This window comes from Prinia subflava, chromosome 2, assembly GCF_021018805.1.
Source record: "Prinia subflava isolate CZ2003 ecotype Zambia chromosome 2, Cam_Psub_1.2, whole genome shotgun sequence".
Classification (NCBI taxonomy): domain Eukaryota; kingdom Metazoa; phylum Chordata; class Aves; order Passeriformes; family Cisticolidae; genus Prinia; species Prinia subflava.
In genome coordinates, this window is record NC_086248.1 from 83,745,770 (window position 1) to 83,770,015 (window position 24,246).

At 39.1% G+C, this 24,246-nt stretch overlaps 1 protein-coding gene across 2 annotated transcripts in view; it reads left to right on the top strand.

The window, feature by feature from the left end:
- SOCS5 (suppressor of cytokine signaling 5) overlaps window positions 1-22,183 on the top strand; it is a 34,793-nt gene extending 12,610 nt beyond the window's left edge. For both annotated transcript variants that reach the window (XM_063390824.1, XM_063390823.1), the window contains exons 2-3: window positions 11,131-11,222; window positions 13,656-22,183. In XM_063390824.1, coding sequence (XP_063246894.1) covers window positions 13,668-15,278 — 1,611 coding nt within the window. In that variant the 5' untranslated portion in view covers window positions 11,131-11,222; window positions 13,656-13,667 and the 3' untranslated portion in view covers window positions 15,279-22,183. The remainder of the gene's footprint in view (window positions 1-11,130; window positions 11,223-13,655) is intronic.
- Window positions 22,184-24,246: the final 2,063 nt, after the last annotated feature.

Consider the following 24,246-nt stretch of genomic DNA (forward strand, 5'->3'; position numbering starts at 1 on the left):
GTCACCCAGCACACTCCCGTGTAACTGCATTGTAGGGAGGTGCTCAGTCACTTCCCTCAAGCAGGGGGAGTGCATTTGGTCAGGACTGAGTGCTGTGACAGCCAAAAAAAGCTCAATGTGATTCTTCAGAGACCTTCACAGATCAAATCTCAAAAGACTACTGGGCCAATGAACTAAAGGTATTTTTCTTAAGGAGTTCCAAACTGGACCAAGTTTGTCTGAGCTTTTGTAAGGATAGCAGAAGATACTCCACACAAAGGCTGCACTTCCTGAATTTATAAAATGAGGAGGTGACTTTTTAAAGATGGCCAAAATGTAACTTTTTTTTGACATTTTTCCTACAACAGCTTAGACTTTGAAGAACTATTTTAGGTAGCTATGAAATCCTGACCAAACCAGAAAGCTACAAAAAGCAATAGAATGTGTCTGATGATGGGAAGCATTAGGTGATAGTAGTAAATAAATTATTTTTAAAAAGGGAAAAAGAAAAAAAATATTTTCAGAAGCATGCCCCTCCTATTGGGAGAAGACTTAGGGGAACCAAGTAGACTGACTTTCTTTGCTGTTTTTAAGGTGGCTAATCTAAACTTTAAGAAAGATGGCCTTGCCTGTTGATACAGTACAGCTGAAAGTTTCTTTTTTAAAATGCCTTTCCCCTGTAGCAAAATGTGTCAACACTTGCAGCTGCATGAGAGAACTTTCCCCGAGTTGCATTGCTGTGCTCTCTCTGAACCAGCAGCAGAGCCCACTGTGGCAGTGTGAACTTCTGGGGAAGTTGGTACCTGCTGGATTGGATGCTTCTTTTCCATGTTCATTCAGTATAGGAGCAAACAGATTTTGCTGAAAGAACGTTCCAGTCTGGCTGCTTATCAGAACTCTTACAAAGATAAATCATTTTCTTCAAATCATGACAGATTTTAAGTTACCTGCAAGTTAATTTGGTATGTCTGTGTGCCACCGGTGCCAGTACAATCAGAATTTTGTAGCCTTGTGTACAGTCAAACATTAGGCAGTGTTCTGGGGTTCTCCCTCCCTCCCTCTCCCTATCTAAGTGGCAGACTCCTGCCAATCTATAGCAGAAGAGGTTGAGGTCTCTGAACTTGCACAACTGGTTTTAGTTATTTGGACCCTTCAACTTTAAATAATGATTTGAAGGGTGCTCAAGCTGTGACTGATCATGAGTACTTTAAGAAAATTTCTTAGTTTTCATCTATTTTTGAATCTAGAATTTGGAATTCTCATTCTTGTGATCACCATGCTTGTTTTTCTTCAGGAATTTCTGGCCGCTGCGTGACAGTAGCTAGATGTGGAAACTGCTGTGTCTCTTAATGACATTTTTTTTTTATTTTTAACATCAAGAATCAAATCATGGAGGATACTTAAAGATCACAACTTCCTGAACTCATTTATTGAACAGGTTGTTCCTGTGCTCCTTAAATATTCCTGTGCTTTATAAAAAATACCAGAAAATGTCTGGTCTTTCAAGAAGCAGTTGAACCATCTTTTTGAAAAAATAAAGATGAATATTTCTTATATTTCTATATTAATAGTTTTCCCTGTTAAGTGTTACAGTTCCTGATCTTCTGAAGAGTACGGTGTTTTTCTAGATGAGTGTTAGTCTTGAAGCTAAATTGTAGGTTTTGCTTTACAATTAAGACTTTGATTTAATTTTTCATTTCAAAAACCATTTTTCAGGTTATAAGGAGAATCTGGGTTAACATTAAGGGGTAACCCAGAAATGGGTAACCCAGTGTTAACAGCTCACTGCTATTGGTAGACATAGTTCTTTTCCCTTCCTCCCTGCATAAGATTGGAGATTCTCCTCCCTTTATGCTATCACTTGTCTCTTCTGGCTTCTTTTTCCTCACTGAAGTGCTGTTTGTCTGTCTGGTGCTTCCATCAATTAGCTTATGGTGAAAGTGGAGGTCAGATGAATGTTGGAACTGATGCAAAGGCATGGAAAAGCAAGAATATCCCTTTTAATAGAAGCAAAACAGTGATAGATTAATTAATCATGGATTATCACCCTTAGGGTGCCCTTTCTATGGCTGAATTCTGTTGATGAGAAACAACCTAGAAAGAACTGTACTCTTCAATGGCTGCCCTCTGACAAGTTTATCACTCAGTAATCACTGATTTAGGTTTGCTCAATTTTCTGTGGTGCTGCAGACTCTTCCTGCATGAAATGCAGCCTCTTAAGCTGTTACAGAATCCCAGAATGGGTAAGGTTAGAAGGAAAGGTCTGCAGTGATGATCTGGTCCAACCTCCCTGCTCAAGCAGGGTAAGCCATTCAGCTGAGTCTCTGCTTTCCTAGGGCAAAACACTGGTTTTGTCAGTCTCATGCAGCTGGCAATGGTGTTGTAAAGATTCACTTTTCTGGTCTGTTCCTTTGCTGCAACTTCTTGGAGTTCCTGCAGCCTGTAACTTAAATTCATCCAGATCAGAGAGGAGCCCTTGGATACTAAGCAGCTTTCCAATACTGCATGAGCCGGTGTGTGGGTATTCAAGTGATATCCCAGGTTAGTGAATTGTCTTTTTAGATGGGATGTTTGCATGTTGATTAACAGGAATGCCCATGAGCTAACCACTGGGTTAGTGATTCATGGCTAGGGTCTTGCTGCAACAATCCTTTAGTGATAACTGGAGTCAGCTTTTGGATTGGATAGATGATTTCAAAAGACAATGCAATTATATATTTTATTTTCAGAAGAATTTAGGAGGTAACCAAATACATATATTTTTCTTAGAAAATTCTCAGTCTGTGGGGGCTCACATAACATGTACAGGTGCTTCTTTGCTAGAATAAGCATTTCATCCAAATAGTTTTTATTTAACTGATTGCTTTATGTAAAACCAAGAAGAAAGATGTAGCCACACATTGACAATCTTGCTGTCACGTTTTATCTTGCTATGCAATGGAGTCTAGCTCTCTGAAGATGAGACTGTAGTGTAATAATCTAGTTAGCACCTCCATTGTAATGGACTGAGGCAATTGATGCTCTTAAGAGGAAAGACCTGATTTTCTTATCAGTGATTGTTCAATCGCTGTAGTGCATATCCTGTGCATATAGTCATAGTCTTACATTTCTGACTATGTGAAGGGTTAGATACTATTACTTGAAGCTTTTGTGGTACGTCTTGATCCTGTGTTTTGAATCATGGGCCTTCCTTGAATGGCACAAGGAAGTGTGGTGTGGGTGGATTTTTGTTTGTTTGTTTGTCTTGGTTTGGTTTTGGGGTGGGGTTTTTTGGTTGGGTATTTTTGTTTAGTTCTGTTTGGTTTTTTTCTTTAAACACTGAGTCATGAAGCTCATGAGAGGAGACCAAGAGAGCCTCTAGATTTACTCATTAGTAGTCTTTGAATACAAATGGAGAGCAGGTGTTGCAAAGGGCTGCATCCTGTGCTGTCAGGCAGAGAAACATTTTTTTGTTATTGCTAGAGCAGTAACTCTAAACACAGTAACTTATAATCTCATTACCCTGAGGTCTTTTCTTCTAAGATATTGCTAGTGGATCACTGCATTGGTGCTGTTTAATGTTATTAGCAGTTAAAGGAATGTTGCAATCGTCCGTATGGTGTGCCCAGGTAGGAGCACAGTGGCACGCTCTGTGCATCTTTGGGTGAGCTTGTTCTACTGCTAACAGTGGCTTGACTATCAAGCGGTTCCATTGCAATCTTTTGTTCTCCCAAGCACCATCATTTGGCATTAATGCTTATTGATTGAAGTGTCTTTCAGTGGAGACTATGTACAAGTACACTTCCAAATGTCCAGGATTTTTAGATATGGAAACTTTGTGCTGCTCTACACTGTTAGAATTCTTGACTAGCAAGCTAAAACGCCTAAAATGTGAAACTTGGCCAAGACATAGTCAATGTATTTGCTGAGCAATTTGCTTTGAAGAAATTTAGTTCTGACTTTTTAATGTTTATACTTACACTATCTTGCACAAAAAAATCTGAAGTATATTGATGTTATACATATTTTATATATATGAAATTTTGTGTATGTTTATATTTAACTAGACACTTGGTTCAATTATACAAACTCAGTTAATTATACAAATTAACAAAGGGATTTTTTTTTTGTCCCTTACTCCTAAGAAAGATCTTCTTACCTCAGGGACTGAACCTGCAAAGCTAATGCTTTTAATTTATTTTTTTTTACTTGATTTTTAATAATGTGAAAAATAATGTGAATTTCAGGAAGCTTCACATTCACTGAAAACATGATTCTTAGCAGAGGTCAAAATGTGTTTAAAGTCTTTTAACTTTTCTGGAAATCCCACGTAAAATTCCTCATGCATCCTACTTCTAGCTAGTTTCCAGAATGCTGGGGATTTTTTTAAACCTTTTTTGTTTCTGTTTTCTTTAAAGATATTCTGTAGTTTGCTATGTTCATAAGTTGTCACTGCACGTGGTTTATGTGTTCAATGTCCAGATTATCCAGAACAGTCTTGGTTTCGATTTTCTGGCAAATTAGTCCATAATTTTGAAGTTAAGTATAAGTGAATTTTTGTGGCATTAGAGAACCAAAATTTCAGTTCCACTGCAATTTAGTGTTAGTGTTGATGTTGCAGCTGGCTGTGCTGCAGCAGGACCCTGCTCACCAAGGCTTGGTGGGTATTCAGTGGCAGAACTTGCAGGTACAGAACCACAAAGCACAGGTTTCCTTCAGCTGGGAAGTTGCAGAGAAATGTTTCTGATAGCTCTAGCTGGGTATGGTCTAGGATAAAGTTGCCTGTGGATTAAAGTGAAAACATGAAACAGGCTAGACCTACTGGCAGCCTTCCAGCTGCTTCTCCTTCTTCTTTGCAGGGTTTATGTTCTTTTACCTTCCCCAGGCCCAGCCTGGGGAACCAGGTGCTTGCTGCCAATTAGTCTTGTCAAGACAGCCCAGAGCTTCTCTTGACAAGCCTGACTGCTGACAGCAGCTGTGGGGTACTCTTAGGCAGGATTTTAACTCCTTGCTTGCCAAATGCTTTGCAGGTTAAATCCCCTGGTCTCATTCTGCAGTTATTCAAATAGGCTTCTATTTTATGAAAGTATATTCTATACAGAAACTGATCTAAGATTTCCAGTGGTGCTGTAGTGATAGATTTTAGTTGCCAAGCTCCTGCCATGAAAGAATGTGAGTTGGGAGTTAAGTCATTATGAAGGTCACTTCATAAGTTTGTTATTAGAACTGTCCATCTCAGGCCACCTTCTACTTGCTGTACAGCATAGCTGTAGCTGGATACCAGCTTGGGCTGTTACTCTTCTCAGTTGTTATGGTTTCAGAAACTTTTGAACTTTTGGGTCCATTCCACTTAAATTTGAAAGAAGGGCTGCTTTATTTTATTTTTCTTGAAAATTGCATGAATGGCAATATTACTTTTCCCTATGTGGCCACCACTGTGGATACATTGCTAGAGGAAGACAAGTACAACTTTGGTTTTATCAGTTAATAAGAGGTGGCAGGTAGTTAGTGTGTGTGGGAGATCTTTTGCTTGGTCAGGTTAAAAGGACACATGGGAAGTGCCTGGGTGCATGAGAAAAGCTCTGTGTACAGGAGGTGCCTGTAAGCTGAGGGGGGGGCATGGTTACAGTGGTGAGGGAGAGGCATTAGACAGGCTGTTGAGGGTTTGAAAAATGCAGTGAGAAGAAATAGGACTGTTAAACCAGTATAAATTGATCCCAGAACAGAAGGACTGTGTTTGGAAAATAGGCCATTTGCAATTGAATGAAATGCTCTGTTTACAAAATATATTAAATTGGATGTTTTTACTGAGCTAGTCAAAGATGTGGGATGTGATTTGACTCATCTTTTCAACTTTGCTTCCAATTTCCTTTGCTTTTAGTGAGGCACAGCTATTAAGGTATGCTTTTTCTTAACTCAGAACTCCCAAGAACTGCATACAAATAACCATTAGATCACTATTTGTGTCAATTTGAGACCTATTTATATTTTAGAACCTTGTAGAGGAGGGTATGCTTCATTAGGTTCTTAGAAGTAGAAACAAATTCTTCTCTACTAGGGGAGAGCTCCATAACTTTTCTCAGAGTACTTAGGGCTTTTGCAGAGGTCATCCAGAGGGCTGCTGTACTTAACTTGAACACTGACTGGAAACATTTCTTCTGTCCACGTGAATTTTAAAAAAGTATAATGGCAGCTTCTGTGTGAAAAGAGTTAAACACAACAGTATGGAAACCATTACTACACTAAGTCACCCAGAGTTCTCTTCCATGGCACATACTTTACCTTGCTAACTTAATGCTTGTTCTTTGGTTTTTTCGAATGTTAAGGTGAAATTGAATTTCCTGATAAGGGTCTATGGAGGTAGTTTAAAGGAAACTGCTTCCATTTAATGTTGCTTGTGTGGATTTACATGTGACAATGAGTGGCCACCATCAGGATACTGCCTAAATGATTTGAAGGTTTCTTGGCTTGGAATTAATGTGTGTGATTGTCTTGAATTTGCAGTTTCTAGCATAGAGATCTACCACTGTGTGGAGTTCTTGGTAAATCTATAGACTGTTACTTCTGTTTTAATATCTGAAACTCATGTTTGTGCTGTGATCCTTACATAATTAGAACTACTAGCTTTGTTCATCATGGCTGTGTTATTACCTACTAGACTTGTGTAAGTAGAGGGAAAGGAGTATTTTAAAAAGTTGTATCTAGTTGGGGTTCAGTGCCCTAAGTTTCTGTTTGTCTATTGATGGCTTGTCTGCTTCAGGGATTTCAGATTTTCTGAACAGCAAAGAAATGGGTAGCAACTGTGCAGTACTTTTCAGTCCAGAGTGAACATGCATAATCCAAAATTGTCCTTTTGGAAACCCAAAGCCTGCTAAGGGGCTTACAAGAATGTTCCCACTGTTCAAAGTCTTGAAGCAGTATTTTTGAACTGAAGTTACCAATGTGTAGCTGCTTCGGAGGAAACTGGCAGAACATCAGCTGTCCAAGCTAAGACTGCTTTTTGCTCATTGCAAATATGCACCAAGGAGAGGGAGGAGTTTACTTCTTACTCCAGGTTGGAACAATGGCAAAACAGCATTATTTTACTTTAACTTGGCAGTCCGCCAGCTTAAGTCCTTGAAATGCAGCTTTCCTTGTGTTTTAGCAGAATGCATCAAGCCAACTCAGCATTTCATTTTTGAAGTAAAGGTTTTCAGTGACTGAACTTTCAATGCAAGAATTCAAAGCAGCATCTTAAGTAGAGTCCTAATCTCTCTCTTTGCAGCCAGAGCCCCACAGCTGAGAATGGAGATTTCTCTTCAGAGCAGCCATCTAAGAACTTAATTACTTCAGCAGAACTAAGCAGTGCTGCTGTGGAAGGAAGCAGTCTTGCCCTGGCTGCTGCTTCTGCCCTCCTCATCTGCCCCTCCCATGTGTTACCTTGGATGTTTGTACAGAAGTCATAAACCAGATGGAGTAAATGATTGAGACTTTTTCTGAGAATTCATTTTGGTCTGGATCAGTTCCTTGAGCTGGTTGACTGAGCAGCCATATGGTGTACAGACCACCTCCTGCACCAGCACAGGTGGCCAGGAAGAGGCTGACGCCATTTCTTTTGGTTGCAGTGCTGACTTAGGCCAAATCTGTGTGTTGCTGGAATTGTAGTTCTGTATCCTTTACCTCTTTTTTGGCAGGTTTGAGTTTTGGTTTGGGGAGTCAAACCTTGGTATTCATCTTCTACGCAACTGCACTTTCAATTTATCAAAGCCTGATAGTTAAAAACCAGTAGTACTTTATCCTAATAAGGCTTTCATGAGCACTTGAGACACTTGGCCCCTTTACCTTGTTTAGTTAAAAAAATAGCAGCCACCTTTTCCTTCCAGGCCTCTAAATCAGCTCTTTGAGCTGTCTGCAGAGAGCACATTTTTGTGTGTGTAGAAAAATGCATGGTTCCTCTTGAGCCAACAAATTCCTTGTTTTTTAAGAAACATTATCTCTAGTATTACATTATTGTAGTAATTCATTATTTCTGGAATGTGCATTGGAAGGGAGGAAATTGCTTGGTAATCCTTAGTGTTGCCCTTCCTTCCTCCAGTGGGTTGCTTCAGATGCAGGGGGTTGCCAGCCTTATCCACTCTGACTGAATAAGGTTGAGGAGCGCTGACGGGAGCAGCTCCCTCAGTGCCTCCCTCCGGCTGGAGCCTGCAGCGGGCGCTTGGCAGCGTGCAGACAGGACAGTGACCTCTTCAGCAGCCATCCCTTAATGGAAGCAAATGTCTTTAATAAGCGTCTCTTGTCACTGCTAAGCAAATCATTCTAAGGAATGACACAAATAGAAGCAGCGTTTCCCTCCAGTCTTTTGCTTGTACCTCCATGCTCCGTGGCAGCATGCACCGGGGTCATGGAATGTGGTAGCTGGTTTGCCTCTGTAGGCTCCAGCTAACATTGAACTAAACAGCATGCAAGGAGCAGGGAGACAGACTTTTCTTCCTCCCCTCTTTTCCTTCTCCTGTCAGGTTACTGGGTTTTTGACTTGTAAGAAGTGTCTGGTTTTGTATTCCTTCAATGTTTTGACCTTGTTATCTTTCGGTGTTTTGAAGCTATCATCTTACAAAAATACCAAAACAAATAAACTTGTAGGGTTTTGTTTTTTTTAACCTGTTCTGTAGGGTATCATACTTTGTGCAGTGAAGAAGGTACACTGTTAGGAGTTAGTACTTTGAATATAATAACCCATACTGAGTAATTTTTACGTTGGGTGAACTGTGAGAGTGGAACGAGTGTATTATCTTTCAGACAGAGCATAGCCTTGACTTTGAATAGTGTTCCTACAAAGTCACAGGCAGAAAGCTCTGGCTAGATCTTGTGACATTTCTGGAAAGGGTGATCTGAGTTTTCACAGTAATCTGTTAATATGTAGTATTTTAGGATTACACGCAAGTTGGAACTGTAGCTTTATTATATTGCTTAAAAATCTCTTTGTTGTCTCAGCATTTGTGCACTCAGAATATTTGAAGACTACACTCATGCAAACTTCATGCCTTTGAATGTCTTTAAATTCACTGCAAATGGGAATATAGCACTAAGGTACTACTGTTCATTGCTTCTTTAATCCCTGTAGAGTGCTTATTATCTCTTATTTTTAAGATCATTCATGCCAGTTCAAAGTAGGTAGAAATGGTTTTTAGTTGAAAAGGGATTGTGTTAAGAACATCAGTAGAACTTTTATTTTTCTTAGAAAAATAATTGGGTGTTTTTTCCTAGAAAATCTACAAATGGTTGAATTCACTTTGTGGATTTTGATGGAATGAAATTGATTTCCTGTTTAGGCTAGAATAACCACTGGCGGTGCTCCTTTGTAAAACTGGGATGGCTTCAGATCCAGTTCAGAAACAATTTTTATTTTGTCAAGCTTAGTGCTGCCACAAGAAATCTGTGAAACCACACATCTGTTGCACATTGATTTTAACTAATTTAAAATCACTAGGCTGAATTTTAAATACTTTACCAGTGACTCAAGTTTTATTCTAACACAGGTCTGAGATGTTGAACTGAGACAGTTTGCCCAAAGTCAAGGAGCTGTTTTCCATTAGGGGAGGCTGGTTCTCAAAGAAACCCCTCCCTCCTGGAGCCACCTGGCAGTTTGTCCGACAGGCCGTGTCAGCTGGCTGCCAATGGTGATGTGATAGGTGGTGCATTGACTGCTCGTGTTTCTGAGCTGAACTGAGAAGAATAGGGGTACATAAAGCGAGTACCATTAAGCATGACACTTCAGGATAAACATCCATGTGGGTTTTTTGTATTTTTCATGAATTAAAGTGGTTAGCATGCAGCCCCTTTGCCCCCTGTGCCCAGTAAAACAGCATTGCTGGTTTTATTTGGAATGAAGATGAACTTCAGAGGGCTGAATAAGCCAATGTTTCAAGTAAGGTTTTGTTTAAAGTTGGATAGTCCTTATTCGAGCAACTTTACCTTGCATTTGTTCTGTTAAGGCCTTGCACTGAACCAATTATAATAGGTTTGACTGTCTTGTGTTTGTAGGCTTGCTAGGAACATAATGCAGAAAATGAGAGTAAACGTTACAGTTGCAAAAGAACTGTACTTGTGCTTTGATATTCGGCTGGTATAAATACTTTGTCACTGTTGCTTTCTGGAAAGGTTACTTTTATGGAATCTAAATAGCAATAGTGCTTTAAAAATGTTTCAGCAATTTTAGTGCCTCCAGAGGTGAATGGAAACTAGTAATACTTGGACTTTTCTGCCATTGCTCTGGAGTTTCTACCTAGGAATAATAACTTTCAATATCCACCTGGTGGTTGCTCAACCCTGTAGCTTTTCACTGAAGTACATGTACATCACATTTCAATATTTTTCTTCCTGTTCTGTATGTAAAGCTTTAATGTAAGTTCCCAATGTTTTCTGCTAACTTACTGCTTTCCTAGGCTTGGATCTAGCATGGAGAAGCAAATTATTCTCCTCTATTCTGTTAGTGTTAGATTTCTGACAGTGGTGTGAGCATATTAAATCCCTCAACTCCTCTTGGATTTCTGAAAAACAATGATGATTATTTTAGGGAAGTGCTGACCTACTCTTTTAATAAAGAACTTGTCTTGTATTCCACTTTCCCATTTTTAGAATCATGGTTCATATTGCTCTTGCTTCACAATCATATAACATCCTTGTGGAGAGTACAGCAGTTGCTTACCTGGAAAAGTAATATTAGAAAAGTGTGTATTTTTAGCTGCCTTTTGATGTGATGTAGCAGCTGGAAACAAGGAGGAGAGACAGTATGTGGTGATCTGACAGCACTGCCAGCCGCAAGTTGAGAACCACTGTTTTGGACTTGAGACCAAAATGTGGGGAAACCATTTTGTAGGCTTGATTATGCCCATTGTGCCTGACACTCCAATGATCCAGATACTGTGGCTTTGCTCTTGGTTGTCAAAAGTTTTATTTCAGAGTTCTCCCTGTGACTGTACTTGGCAAATGTTGTTAATGTATAAAAAAAGCAAGCTCTGTGAAGCTTTTTGTTTATGTTAATATGCATTAAAAATATATAAAGAGCAAGCAGTTCCATGGACACATTTCAGAAATAAATAGTAAAATATCCCTTTGATGTCAGTGACTAATGGGAAATGTCTAAATGAAAAGATATTCTAACTATTAACAAAGTTTCTGCTTTTCCCTTTGTAGTAATCATGTCCACAAGTCAAAGAAGGAATCGAGCAAGTTCATGTTGAGGTATATTCTCAAGACAAGACACAGTGGCTCATTTGCTTTTCTGGGTAAGAAAGGTATCTTTATTCTCTTGAGTGTGACAAAAAGTACTTAACCTTTTAAATTTAACTTTCGAAAAGTACAGTCTGTCAAGCCAGTATGCTGGGAAGGTTGTGGGTGGAGTGTTTTGTTGGTTTTTATTTTTATTTGTTCTTGAAGCTTTTTGGGCACGTGTAGAGAACTTTCCACCCATATAACAGCCTTAAGATGTTTTAGACTAGCAGTGCAAAGAATAAGCAACAAAGAGCAATTTCAGAATAAAAGACACCACTGAATAGCATATGATTGTTCAGTTAAAAAAGTAATTCCAGTTCATTGTCACAGAAACGTGGACATTTTCTAGCCTGACTAGCCAAGGGAATGGAGTTTATATAGTGTCTCATTCTTTTCTCTTTCCAAAAGTTTTAAACATCTCTCTGACTAGGAAGAGAATAAAAAACATAAAACTTGAGACAAAAGTGTGGAAGTCAACCTTATATATACTGTGTTGACAGGCTGGCAGCCAGCAAACATGTGCTCCCTCATGGTCAGCATGGATATTCTGAGACACCACAAACAGCTATGATCATTGCACTGACATGATACGTGTTGGATGCTTCCTGCAAATCCATATGTGGTCTGACTTTAGTAGTTCTACTGCTCCTAGAATTTCCCCAGATTGATCTAGACAACTCCAGAAGGAAAAACAGTTTTAGGATTTTTTAAAAAATTTTAATCAGGAAAACATTCTTTGCTCATTTGCTTACAGTCTTTATGTATACATGGAACTGTGTAGCATCTTCTGTGTGTAACATTGCTCTGCAAGTGTCTCCGTCCTTAGTCACCACGTGGGTGCTGTGCAGATTGTCCTTAGCACGGTGTTGTAGGTAACTTGTGCCGGTAACCTTCAGAGACTGAAGGCCTGATTTCCCCCTTCTCCCCAGCTCCCTCATCCACACTCAGCTCTTCAGGTCTTACTTAGAGCAGTGGGATACCTGGCTTGCTGGATCACCTGATGACAGAGTGAGAGAGACAGCTTTTGTTTATTGTTCCTGTCCCAGTCAGGTGTTACACATTCATTCTCTTTCATGTTTCTGATGTGAGCTGTGCCTCTGACTCTTCCTCAGTCTCAGTGGATTCTGCTATGAAGTCGTAGGCTTACAGCTCTGCTCCTGCTGTAAGGATAGGCTGGATCACCAGAGCACTGCCTACTCATTTATCATCCACTTTGTCATGAGCCCCACTGCTTCAGATTCCTCTCCAGTTAGGAACAGAAAAGAGGTGCGGCAACAGAGGAGTGTTGCTGCAAAATAATGTTTCCAAAGCACAGAGCAGTTTCCATAAAGAGTTAAATTAGATAAGATGACGTATTTTAGTCTTTTAAGTTTAGCACTTCTCTCAGAACTTAATTAGATCTAATTTAGCTTGGCATTGCCTACTTTTTTTAGTACAGAATTAGCCTGTTTCTCTCTGTCCTAGGGCAATCCTGTAATTTTGGCAGTCTTGTTCCAATTATCAAACTCAGTTTCTAAAGATGTAGTTTCAGAATACACACTGCTAATGTTTTTATCTTTTTACTGTATCTTCATGATTCACTGTCATCGTGTTTCTGCTGTGGAGCTGCTTTCTTTTCAAGTGTTCTTACTAAAGATAGAAAAGCTCCTTGGGCTCTTTCATTCTTTTATATCTTAAGTAATAAAGCCACACCATTGGTTGGTGGGATTTTTTTCAGCTGTTTCATATGGCTTATATTAATCTATCAGAGACTTTATAATTCTAAAATTGTCTTTTGGTGATTGTCTCATCTAATAATGATGAATGCTTTTTTTCCCCCCTAAATCTCTGTTTCTGTGCCAATTCTTTTAATCTTGCAAAGCTGTATCTTGGAATTTATGTGGTCTGTAGCTGGAACTTTTGCTTTTACGTGGTGTATCTGGACATTTCCAATGCACTTGTTGGATTTTACTAACTGCTCTCCTAATTTGGAGTGACTTGAGCAGTTCTTATTCAGGATTTGTTTTACTGCTGCTTACTGGAAGCTTAACAGGGAGTCATACCTAATATATGACTTAAAAATTCTTCCTAAAATGAAGAATTTTAGACTCTGTATTTCCTATTCATCAGCTACAACTATGCAGACCTACCTACATGCCTACAGAAAAATAGGAGGGCCTGCTTATAAATGAAATGTTTGTAATTTCCTAAGCACTTTCTTTGTGGTGATTTTTCTAAACATTCATTTAGAAAATATTCAAAAATACGGGTATTTTTCTAAATATCAAAATGGTGTGATGCATCTTGCTTCCACGTAGCCCTACAAAGACTAAGGCACTTTTTAAAATGTATTGGATTCAGTTAATAGTAGTAATCTTGGGTTTGTAATTTAATTGATAACTGAAGATGTATCCTCATGTTTTAAAACTATATTTTTCTTTTAATATTTCTTCTCCTCTTGAATTTAGATAACATAATCCATGGATAAAGTGGGAAAGATGTGGAACAATTTCAAATACAGGTGCCAGAATCTCTTTAGTCATGAGGGTGGAAGCCAAAATGAGAGTATAGTTGTGAACTCCAGTAATTGCTCATCTGGTAAAGACAAAGCCGTCCAGATAACTGAAGTGACTCAACAACAACCCAGCAGCCCTTTGAGAGAAAACATTGCTTTGCAATTGGGCTTAAGTCCTTCAAAGAGTTCAGCAAGGCGGAACCAAAACTGTGTCACAGAAATTCCTCAGATAGTCGAAATCAGCATTGAGAAGGAGAATGACTCGTGTGTCACCACGGGAGCCAGGCTGGCTCGAAGGGACTCCTATTCTCGGCATGCTCCTTGGGGTGGGAAGAAGAAGCACTCCTGCTCTACCAAAACACAGAGCTCCTTGGATACTGAAAAAAGATTTGGTAGAACACGAAGTGGTTTGCAGAGGAGGGAGAGAAGGTACGGGGTGAGCTCAGTCCATGACATGGATGCAGTATCCAGCAGGACAGTAGGTAGCCGTTCTCTGCGACAGCGTCTCCAGGATACTGTTGGGCTGTGCTTTCCCATGAGAACTTACAGCAAACAGTCCAAACCTCTGTTTTCTAACAAAAGAAAAATCCATCTCTCTGAACTAATGCTTGAGAAATGCCCTTTTCCTGCAGGCTCAGATCTGGCCCAGAAGTGGCATCTGATTAAACAACACACGGCACCCGTGAGCCCTCATTCAACTTTCTTTGACACATTTGATCCTTCCTTGGTTTCCACAGAAGATGAAGAGGACAGGCTCAGAGAGAGACGTAGACTTAGTATTGAAGAAGGGGTTGATCCCCCTCCCAATGCCCAAATACACACTTTTGAAGCTACAGCACAGGTAAATCCGTTGTATAAACTGGGACCAAAGTTAGCCCCTGGTATGACTGAGCTGACCGGGGACAAAACCATAACACCTCCAGGGAACTGTGACTCCGAAGAGGACACAACAACGCTTTGCCTGCAGTCGCGCCGGCAGAAGCAGCGTCAGATGTCAGGAGAGAGCCACGGCCATATCAGCAGGCAGGGGGCTTGGAAAGTGCACACTCAGATCGATTACATCCACTGCCTGGTGCCAGACTTGCTCCAGATCACAGGTAACCCGTGTTACTGGGGCGTCATGGACCGCTACGAAGCAGAGGCGCTTCTGGAGGGTAAACCCGAAGGCACTTTTTTGCTCAGGGATTCTGCGCAGGAGGACTACCTCTTCTCAGTGAGCTTCCGCCGCTACAACCGCTCGCTGCACGCACGCATTGAGCAGTGGAACCACAACTTCAGCTTCGATGCCCACGACCCCTGTGTGTTCCACTCCTCCACCGTTACGGGGCTTCTGGAGCACTACAAAGACCCCAGCTCCTGCATGTTCTTTGAACCATTGCTTACTGTGTCTCTGAACAGGACCTTCCCCTTTAGTCTGCAGTATATCTGCCGGGCAGTAATCTGCAGGTGCACTACGTACGATGGAATCGATGACCTTCCTCTACCCTCAATGTTGCAAGACTTTCTAAAGGAGTATCACTATAAACAAAAAGTCAGGGTGCGATGGCTGGAGCGGGAACCTATAAAAACAAAGTAAATGGAAATCAAAATAAGCTTCTGGAACATGCTTTTTTTTTGTGTATTACAGTTTAACTGCAGCAAGCACACCGATGACGTCTAGCTTTTCTGCAATATCCTATTTAAGCTGAGTGTTAGTATCCTGTCAGATGCTGCCTGCTGTTAATCAAACTAAGTTGTGATGCCTCTTGGAAACAATAAGCAGACACAATTCTGCACGTTTTTCATTAAGGCCTAATGAAAATATTTTTGCTAATTTCTAAATATTTTGTTTCCCTTTTATAGCTGTAGTAATTGGATGAAGAAACTACGAGGCATTTCCCATGGGGCATTCATGTAATGCTGTTAAAGAAAGGCTTTATCAGAGGGGCATTTTTGCTAATATTTGAAGTATTTTTTTAAAATTCTCTTCTTGAAAACTTTCCTCTACTTAAAGTAATAACTTGGCTCACAAACAAGTTTCTAAATCCTAGTGACTATTTTCTTGTAATGAAGAGCAGTTCATTAGAAGCAGTCCATTAAGAGTTAATGGTTCTTTGATGCTAACAGATGAATCATGCTTTTCACAGTATATAAGGTTTCCTAATCATTAAGACTTGAATATGCCTGCTCAGTACTGTAATTCTGTTACAAACACTTGGAGATTTAAGTGGCATTGTTAGCAAAAGTAATACTGTCACAGACACTTAAAAAAACCTTCCAGTGTGATTTGCTGCTTCTGTGGCAGGACACAGAATTAGATTATTGCTGTGAAACATAAGGTTGTGTGTTTATTCCAAAACAGATTTTGGTGGCCTGACTGCTAGTAACTTACAATGGAAGGTAATAGTGACAAGAAAAAAATGTTTAATTATTTAAAGTCATCTGATATTTTTATGGAGAACATGTCAAGTGGTTGAATTATTATAATCAGAGTACAAAATCTGACATATCTGAAACAAATGTCAGGTTTCAAAGGTATTGGTACACTTTATTTGTAAATATCTTTCCATCTGCGCTTTTAAAAATGTTTTAAAGTAATATGCACTGATGGTAGTTTCAACAGATTACTTAGAAACAAGATTCTAACTTCTGTTTGCTTATTTAATTGGAGATGGAACTTAAAGTAGTTCTGTCTTAGATATTTTGCACTAAAATTTTGTTGGAATGCCCTGACCCCTGTTTAATGTTTTGTACCAATTCTGAGTGCTCCCTAGTTTCTTTACCAGCTGCTACAGTATTTTATTTCTTACTTCTCTACAGCAGTGACCTGTGTGAGGTAGGAAACATTTTGGCTGCAAGTACAATAAACGTTATTCTTGTATGCTACACTAACCCTTCTATTGATGTATTTTTCTGCTTGCTGTGCCTTGTTCTGGCTTTTTGTGCTAATAAAGTACAGTATGTTCAGTGTTATACTTGTATATCTGCTCTGTTTTTATATATTCATGTAACTTGTAGCAGGTAAATGAATTTTTAATAGGCTTTTCTTAGTATTTAGGATAGGTAATGCACAGGTACTTGTGCAGTTGAGTATTAATTGGTCGGCACACCATATTCCTGGTTTTTGTTACAGCAACTTGACAGTGTACACCATTGAATAACGTTTCTGTAGTCGCTGCAAGGAAATGGATTTGTCTGCAGGCATAGAGCATTTTACAGGTTTTTGTAATGCAAAGGATAAATGTTAAGCAAAAAGTATTCTCAAACATTATTGATCACCTGTAATGGTTGCTGAAGGTGTTTCAGCTTGTTGTATAGGTAACTGCTAAGGTTAATATTTTGATACTCCCCATTGAGGAATGCTTATTCCTGTAAATTGACAGTACAGCAGCGGCATTTGTTCACTTTCAGGCTATTTTAATAAATAGACGTACATATAAGCTGGCCAAATGTCCTGTTTTTACCAAAGAATACTGTCAATTTATATTGGGGTATTTTTTTAGTTAAAAAAAACAAACTCAAGAGTGGAGAGGTGCAATTTTTGTTCTATCAAATATTTATCCCAAGCTATGATAAACCAAAGTATTTGAGAACTTCATCTGAACCTAAGTAATGTATACGTTTATGTTGGTAGAGCCTAAAGCTTTTACATCAATGGTGTCGTCATTATTCCTGAACTCACAATGCACCTGAAGAGGAGTGAATTAAATAATTTTGTAATGACTGGAACAGCACTACATAAAAGCTCATACTGCGAGGGGTTAATCTGAAGCACCCAGAAAGCACTTTAAAACATGTGTTTATATGCTTGTGGAAAGTTTGTGATCCCGTTACACATTCTTTGTAGTAGATTATCTTCTTTCATGTGTTAAGACTTCAGCTGTTAAAAAATGGAACTTTGTTTAGAATATGTAAATACTAAGTTTATGTAATTATGTGTGCAACTGTGCTAATGGTCTCTTAAGTTTTGAATTGTGTGTGTGTCATTGGATATGCAACTCTTGGTTTAAAACCTGCTCTAAGCATAAAAAGAGGAAAAAGTCACCAGCATGAAATTGCACCTAAGTGTACCTTCACTGTGTCGTTCTCACTGTTCCCTCAGTTGGATCTGAATGCCAGATGAGTTTACTTAAATTCTTGCTTTCAATATTAATGTCATACAGTCAGCCTGCAACCAAGCTTTGTCCCGGTGTAAGGACCTGTTTTTCATTTACACCTGTTGCAGTTGCTTGTCATGAACTAGCTGTGACATTGTCAATGTGGTCAGGAATACACATTCATCTAATTTTTAATCATGTGGTGGAATCTTTGGGAAAAAAAAAATAAAACCCCCAAACCTTTCTCTCAGAAAGTTTGCTCTTGCATTTGTATAAATAATCTTTATGGAGAGATTTGCTCTCCTAAAACACACAAAAAAGGAATGATCTATTTCTCTACAACTTTTTTTAAAACTCTGCTTCACTGAAATATACAGAATAATTTGCTAGTTTGGTTGTGCTAAATTGAATCACTTTTTAAATTTTGGTGGACTTGAGTGTTGACTATTCCAGTTGCAGTGTACTTCTTAATCAATACATTTTCAGTTCTAAAGGCGTTAAAATGCTAGTAGGTGGAGAATGCAAATAGTTGATTTCTCATTTGTATTTCTCATTCTGATTTAATTTAGAAAATCTTAAATGTCTTAAAGAGGTGCACAAACCACAGCTTTATTTTTTTAAAATTTAACAGTAGGATTTAATGTAAAAAGGTACGCTTGTATTATTCCAATCTAATTTGGTTGACAGATGTGTTTCAGAGCCTCAGTCTCGTCAAGTGTTCTTTTCAGGTGATTGTCGTTTCTGCAGGAAGAGCTATAGAAAGGGCTTACTCCATAGGAAGGTTTTGTGAGGACTCTTACAAAGCTATTGTATATCCCTGTGGAATTGGAGAAAGGAAAATATATTCTATTTTGAGTATATAGGAGGGTCTATGAGTTTAGGATCTTTTACCAGTTTTATCAGGTCTATGGTGTTTACGAGTTTTAAATGCATAGCTCGTGAAAATACTTGTAAGGCAAGTAGACACTTGTCCAGATAATATACTTGTCAGAATGGAACTTCTGAAGAAAAATAAGTTACAAATTAATGGTTTGCATTTATGTACTTTTAAATTTTATGCACATTTGAACACTTGCTGCTTACAAAATGATAGTCCTTAAGTCAGAAGCATAGAGTTGTGAAAAGATGTCTGTCTATCTGTAGTGTTTGACAATATGAAGTCAAGCCTTACAGATGTCACTCAAATCCTTAAATCCGTATTTAAGGTTCTGTGCTACTTAGAAACAAGCAAAGATTCTGAATTTCTCTGATAAAAAAGCCTGTTTGCTCCAGTCTCCATGTGCAAGCCAAAATATTTGCAGAATGTTTTAAAGCTTTTCTCTGCTGCAGAATTGCATGTAAGACAGAAGTTGTCATTGTCAGAAGTTGCTGAGTACCAGGGAGATGAATCTGCAGGCATCATGGTTATTTTTTTTTGAAAGTCATCTTGAAAGACAGTATTTAATGGAAAAATATGAACTGATTCTTAGTTGATTCTTTCTAAAAAAGCATTTTTTAATTTAAGACACTTAAAACTCACATTTAAAATTATGAAAGTGTTTTATGAGCCTCATTTTCTGAACGTTTTGTTGTGAAGTCAACACGTATGTGCCAAACCTTAATCTGCAAGTATCTGGCACATGTATATTTATATGTTAATAAGATGCCTCCAAGCATGTTTACAGTCATGGTCTTTTTTGAAGCTACTGAAGTACACCAATGTGGTGAGCATTAATATATTGGAATTCTAAAAATTCTCTCTGTTTTCTGTCTGTGTATGGCATGCTTTGCAATTAAAAGGATTATGTTATTTGTATCTTCACCTGCACTTACATATTATGACCAGTTGATTGGTGTGTTTTTTCCTGTTGGCATCACATTTACCTAAACAGTTGTTTCTGGACTTGTGACCAAAGGAGATTTTTCATACCTATGTTTTTAAAAAATAGAAATCAAATCAGTTGGCTTTTAAAGTATTAATTCCTATGGAGCATGGTGTAACACTGCTGATTGCTCTCCCTTTTTGTAGTATTGATGTACAGAGAATAATTTAGCTTGACCATGAGTTGTATCTGCTGAATGTAGTTGACTTTAAATGTCTGAATTTTAAGCATTATTTTTATTTTAACTGAAAATGCTCCTGATGAGGGCTTTGAAAAGAAAAGGGGTTGATGTTTTTATGTCAAGATACATAAAGTGAATGTTTTGCAATGAGATAAGGATGTCTTGAAGATGCTTTTTAGAAGTTTTCCCCTGTCACTGTCTTAAATCAAGACTCTTCAAAAAAGAAAAAGAACCAAAATCCAAACAATCTCTTGGTTACTTAAACCTTACAATAATTTAAAAACTGAGAAGAAATCTGGTGCTTTAACCAAATGCGCTTGCATGTTGCCGGACTCATTTAAGAACAGTTGTTTCAAGAAGCAAATTAAATCTGTTATTTCAATGAAGCATTCCCATTTATGATTTTATGAAATATTCCATTTACAGAAATTGTCTACCAACAGGATGTTAGCCTGATACTCTGTTTGTTGTTATCAGGGTAACTGTTGTGTGTATGCTTTTCGAGCTGAGTAAGTGTTCACTTTGTAAATTTGCATTAAGGCTACAGCTGTTACCAGCGAGGTTCCCTAGGGCCAACACAATGAATTTATGAGCTGAAGCTCCTGGTGCTTGACCCCTTTTTGTCTTCAGTAGGAAAAAAAATGTGTAACTCTGCGTGATGCAGCTCATGTTACAAATTTCCATGTGAAGCACACAGCTACGCTGACAAGCAGAAACGTATCTGAACTTGCTTGTCTGGAGAAAAGCAACCTCTGCCTTCTCAGCAGGAGCTGTAACTTGGTGGCACGTTGGCAAAGAGGAAGCAGAAATAGGTTTTGCTCTTCCCTCAGCAGCTGTTGAACTGAACACGGGGTGTGCTTCCTGTGCGATAGGGTATCTGAACTCCTTTGAGCCCTGAGAATTTTAATTGCGTTCACAAGGTACAGAAGCACTCGGCTGCTTTGTCACTTCTTGCTTTCGTACTTGTAGTTTTGCAAAAGCTTGAAGAGATGTATTTATTAAAATTGAATCTATGTAGTCACCAACTGTATAAGCACTGCTTTGTAATACCTTTACAGAGATACCAAATTCCTACACAATTATATTTAAACTGTTTTGGGAAAATGAATAATGACACTGTGGGCACAAATTAATTCAGATTGCACTATAAACTTTCTTACCAGAAGCCTTCATTCTTACAAAGATCTATGTGATCCCTACACAGAAACTGTAGCTTTGGTGGTGCGCTCTTTGGTAGATGTCCAAAACAGCGGCATCCAGACGTCCCTGGACCTTTTCTGACATTCCAGTTGAAGGGGCCTGGCAGGCCCGCTGGGCACTCGAGGAGTTGGCTGGCAAGCACGCCACGCCGAGCGTCACCCGATGCCAGCACCTTGTATAACCGTGCTGGTTTAGGTCTCCCCAGCTTAGATGTTTCTTAACTCACTGCAGCTTAAATGTTTCTCCACCCTGCCTAATTTGTCTTTGTTATTTGGTTGCCAAACTGTCTTGCATCTTAATAGAGTAAGAAGATAATGTGATTTATGGCTACCCAACCAGTGTATTAAGTGATAGATGGCTCTGTCTTAATAAACGGGGTATAAACTGCCATATTGTTTTCTTTTTATATTTGTTTGGGAGCAAAAAGTTGTGGGTTTAATGAGTTTATTTTAAGTCCATGCTGTAAATGTATAGTTTTACAAATATTTAGTTGCACATGTCAAGAACAATAAGTAGTTAAAGTAATCAGTAACTTATGTTTGTTAGAGTCCTTTTCTGTTTAATCTAAAATACTTGAGCAAAGAGAACCACAGATAGTTTTTGTCTTCAGAAGTTTTATCACTCTCTGAAATTCATCAATTAGTTCAGCGAGTTTTCACTTAAAGTGTTTTTCTCCAGCTGTGGGCTGAGGATGTTTTTGTGACATAAACATGTCTTCTACAGCACAGCCCCCATGACCACAAACCAAGGAAGAGAAGTAGGTGTCATCCTGTAAACTGAGAGTGTTTCTCCTCTGTGCCTGACGGGAGCTGCTCCGAAAGCAAATTCGTGCAAATCCTATAGCTAATTATGAAAACTGAGCAAGATGCTGCTGGTGAGCAGTTATAGCTGGGCACAGCAACAGCCATGTGACAAGCTGAAGAAGTGTCGTGGGCTGCTCTGTGGAACTATTTTGGGCTTCTTAATTTGTTAATTATATATTTTCTAGACCACTGCTCCTAAAAATACATTTAGTCTGGGCTCCATTGGAGTATTTATATCTCATCACTGGTGAACTAATAGAAAACTGAAACCCTGAAAACAAACCATGTGGTTTTGGCTGTTTTATATAGACATTGCCCTTGTAGCTTTAGCTTCATTGGTACATTGGAAGCCTACCTGTCTTAAACTCAACTGAAATAAATCCGTAATTGATTAAGAAATTAAAGTTATGGAAACTGATTTGCCTGTTGTAGTGGTGCATTTGAAATATTAAGCTCTAATTCTGTAAAACTTATGGCAGATATCCTAATATTATATTAAGTATTCTATGTATTTATCTAAAGAAAATACAGGCATAATAATATTTCAAAAGGGTTTCAAAACACCAGGTGTTCTGAAGCTAAAGTTCCTAAAATCACTATCTTCTGCATCACTTTCCTAGGGCAGGGAATTTTCAGAGTCTCTTAGAAAGCCGTTGTGTTGTAACTTGGCAGGTATCTAGAAGAGAACATGTCGGTATATAGAATAAATGTAGGAGGGGGCCTGCAAAGAACATGTCTGTTACACTAGCACAAGTTGTGCAGAGGAGAATACGTTCCTGTAGGGTTTTTCTTGGGCTTCTAAGTGTCCAGTAAGCATTTATTTAGTTACCTAGATGGAATGCAGGAGCTCTAAGCACAGCTGCTACTGTTACTTTAGTAGGAATATGTAAATTCATCTTGATTTCACAAGTGGGACAAAGACTTCACAAGGCCACAAAGAACTGCTTGGAATCACACTGGCTGGACGTGGGGTAAGTGGGACGTGCTACTGCTCAGGTTTTCCTTTTGTGGAAGAAGAGCAATGATCCTTGATTCACCTGTGAAACACTTTGTGCTCTAGTGAGGAGCATCGAGTGTGTGACACTCTCCCTTCAGCGAGCAGTAGAGCTGAGGTAGGTGTGTGTATTTGCATTAAGTGTTTTTGCTCTGGGATGACTGACACGATGTACACGATACGCAGGTATGCAGTGATGTGGCACTGAGTGCCATATGCCCTTTATGGCCTAACCCAGCCTCTGTTAAGCCATAATTTGGGTTTTCCCATGCAAAGTGGCATTTGCTCCTTAGAAGCTCTGTTGTGGAGACACTGGCTTTTGCGACCTCGCTTTTGTCATTTTATTTTTTGTGTCCAATCTGATAAGGCCGATAAACCTGCAAGCAGTGTGTGAGGAGAATTTCCTGGCATGAGCCGAGGAATTGCTGAGATTGTTATCATTTTGTACTACAGAAGCGCCCTGCTTTATTTATACACCGTTTGTCTTCAGTTTCATTATGTGCCAAGAGGAAAAAAGACAGACTTTCCCTTCAAGTGGTTGCTTGTATAACCATTCATACTGTGGGTGTGTGGACGTCTTGGTACTTCAGCCAAATACTTTCCTGCCCTAGCAGTGCTTGTGACGATGCTCTCCTTCCCTCCATCCCCAGACTGGCACACGTGTGGTGTACTCATGGTTGGAGGACGCTTTCATCCTTGTTCTTCTAAATGTCCATTTGAGCCCGAGCTAGCCAGCTTTTCTTTTAAAATGCTGATTTGCTTTCCTGATTTTGCAGGCATGACTTTGCATGAAGGCTGTTGCTTAAACTGTTCCAGATGTGGTGGAGTCAATGCTGACCATCAGATGAGTTCTGCCAGTGTTTATGCTGTTCAGGAAAAAACCAGTGGGAAACATTCTGTGAGGAGGGTTTTAACTCAAGCGTTTGCAAGAAAAAGCAACAACTTCAGCTTGCTTTTTTTTGGTTTTTTTTTTTGCTTGTTTGTTTTTTGTTTTTTTTTTTTTTTTCTTCTTTTGGTAGTGATTTTACTTTTATTTTGATTCCTTACTTCAAGGAGTCTTAATCTATATGCTGAGTCACCTTAACTAGATTTTTGTTTGCTTGTTTGTTTTATTACATTGGAGGGTAAAGGAAAAGAAGGGGAAAAGTGCTTGTAAATAGTTCCAGCACAAACTTCAAAAGAGTTATTTCCAAGACTCGTATCTGTGTCACTTTAAGACCTTCTTAAATTCTCAGGTGTCTGGTATCTCTGGCAGGAATTTAAGACTGGCACCAGCTCCAGAGATACAGTTGCCCAGAGAGGTTGAGCACTGCCCTGAAGCACTACTTGGCTGCAGCCTTTGGTGGATGCCTCGGAAGTCACTTTCCAGCGGGTCATCACTGGCTGCACTATGTGCTTCACAGGCACTGGTGCCCTCCAGAGCTTATC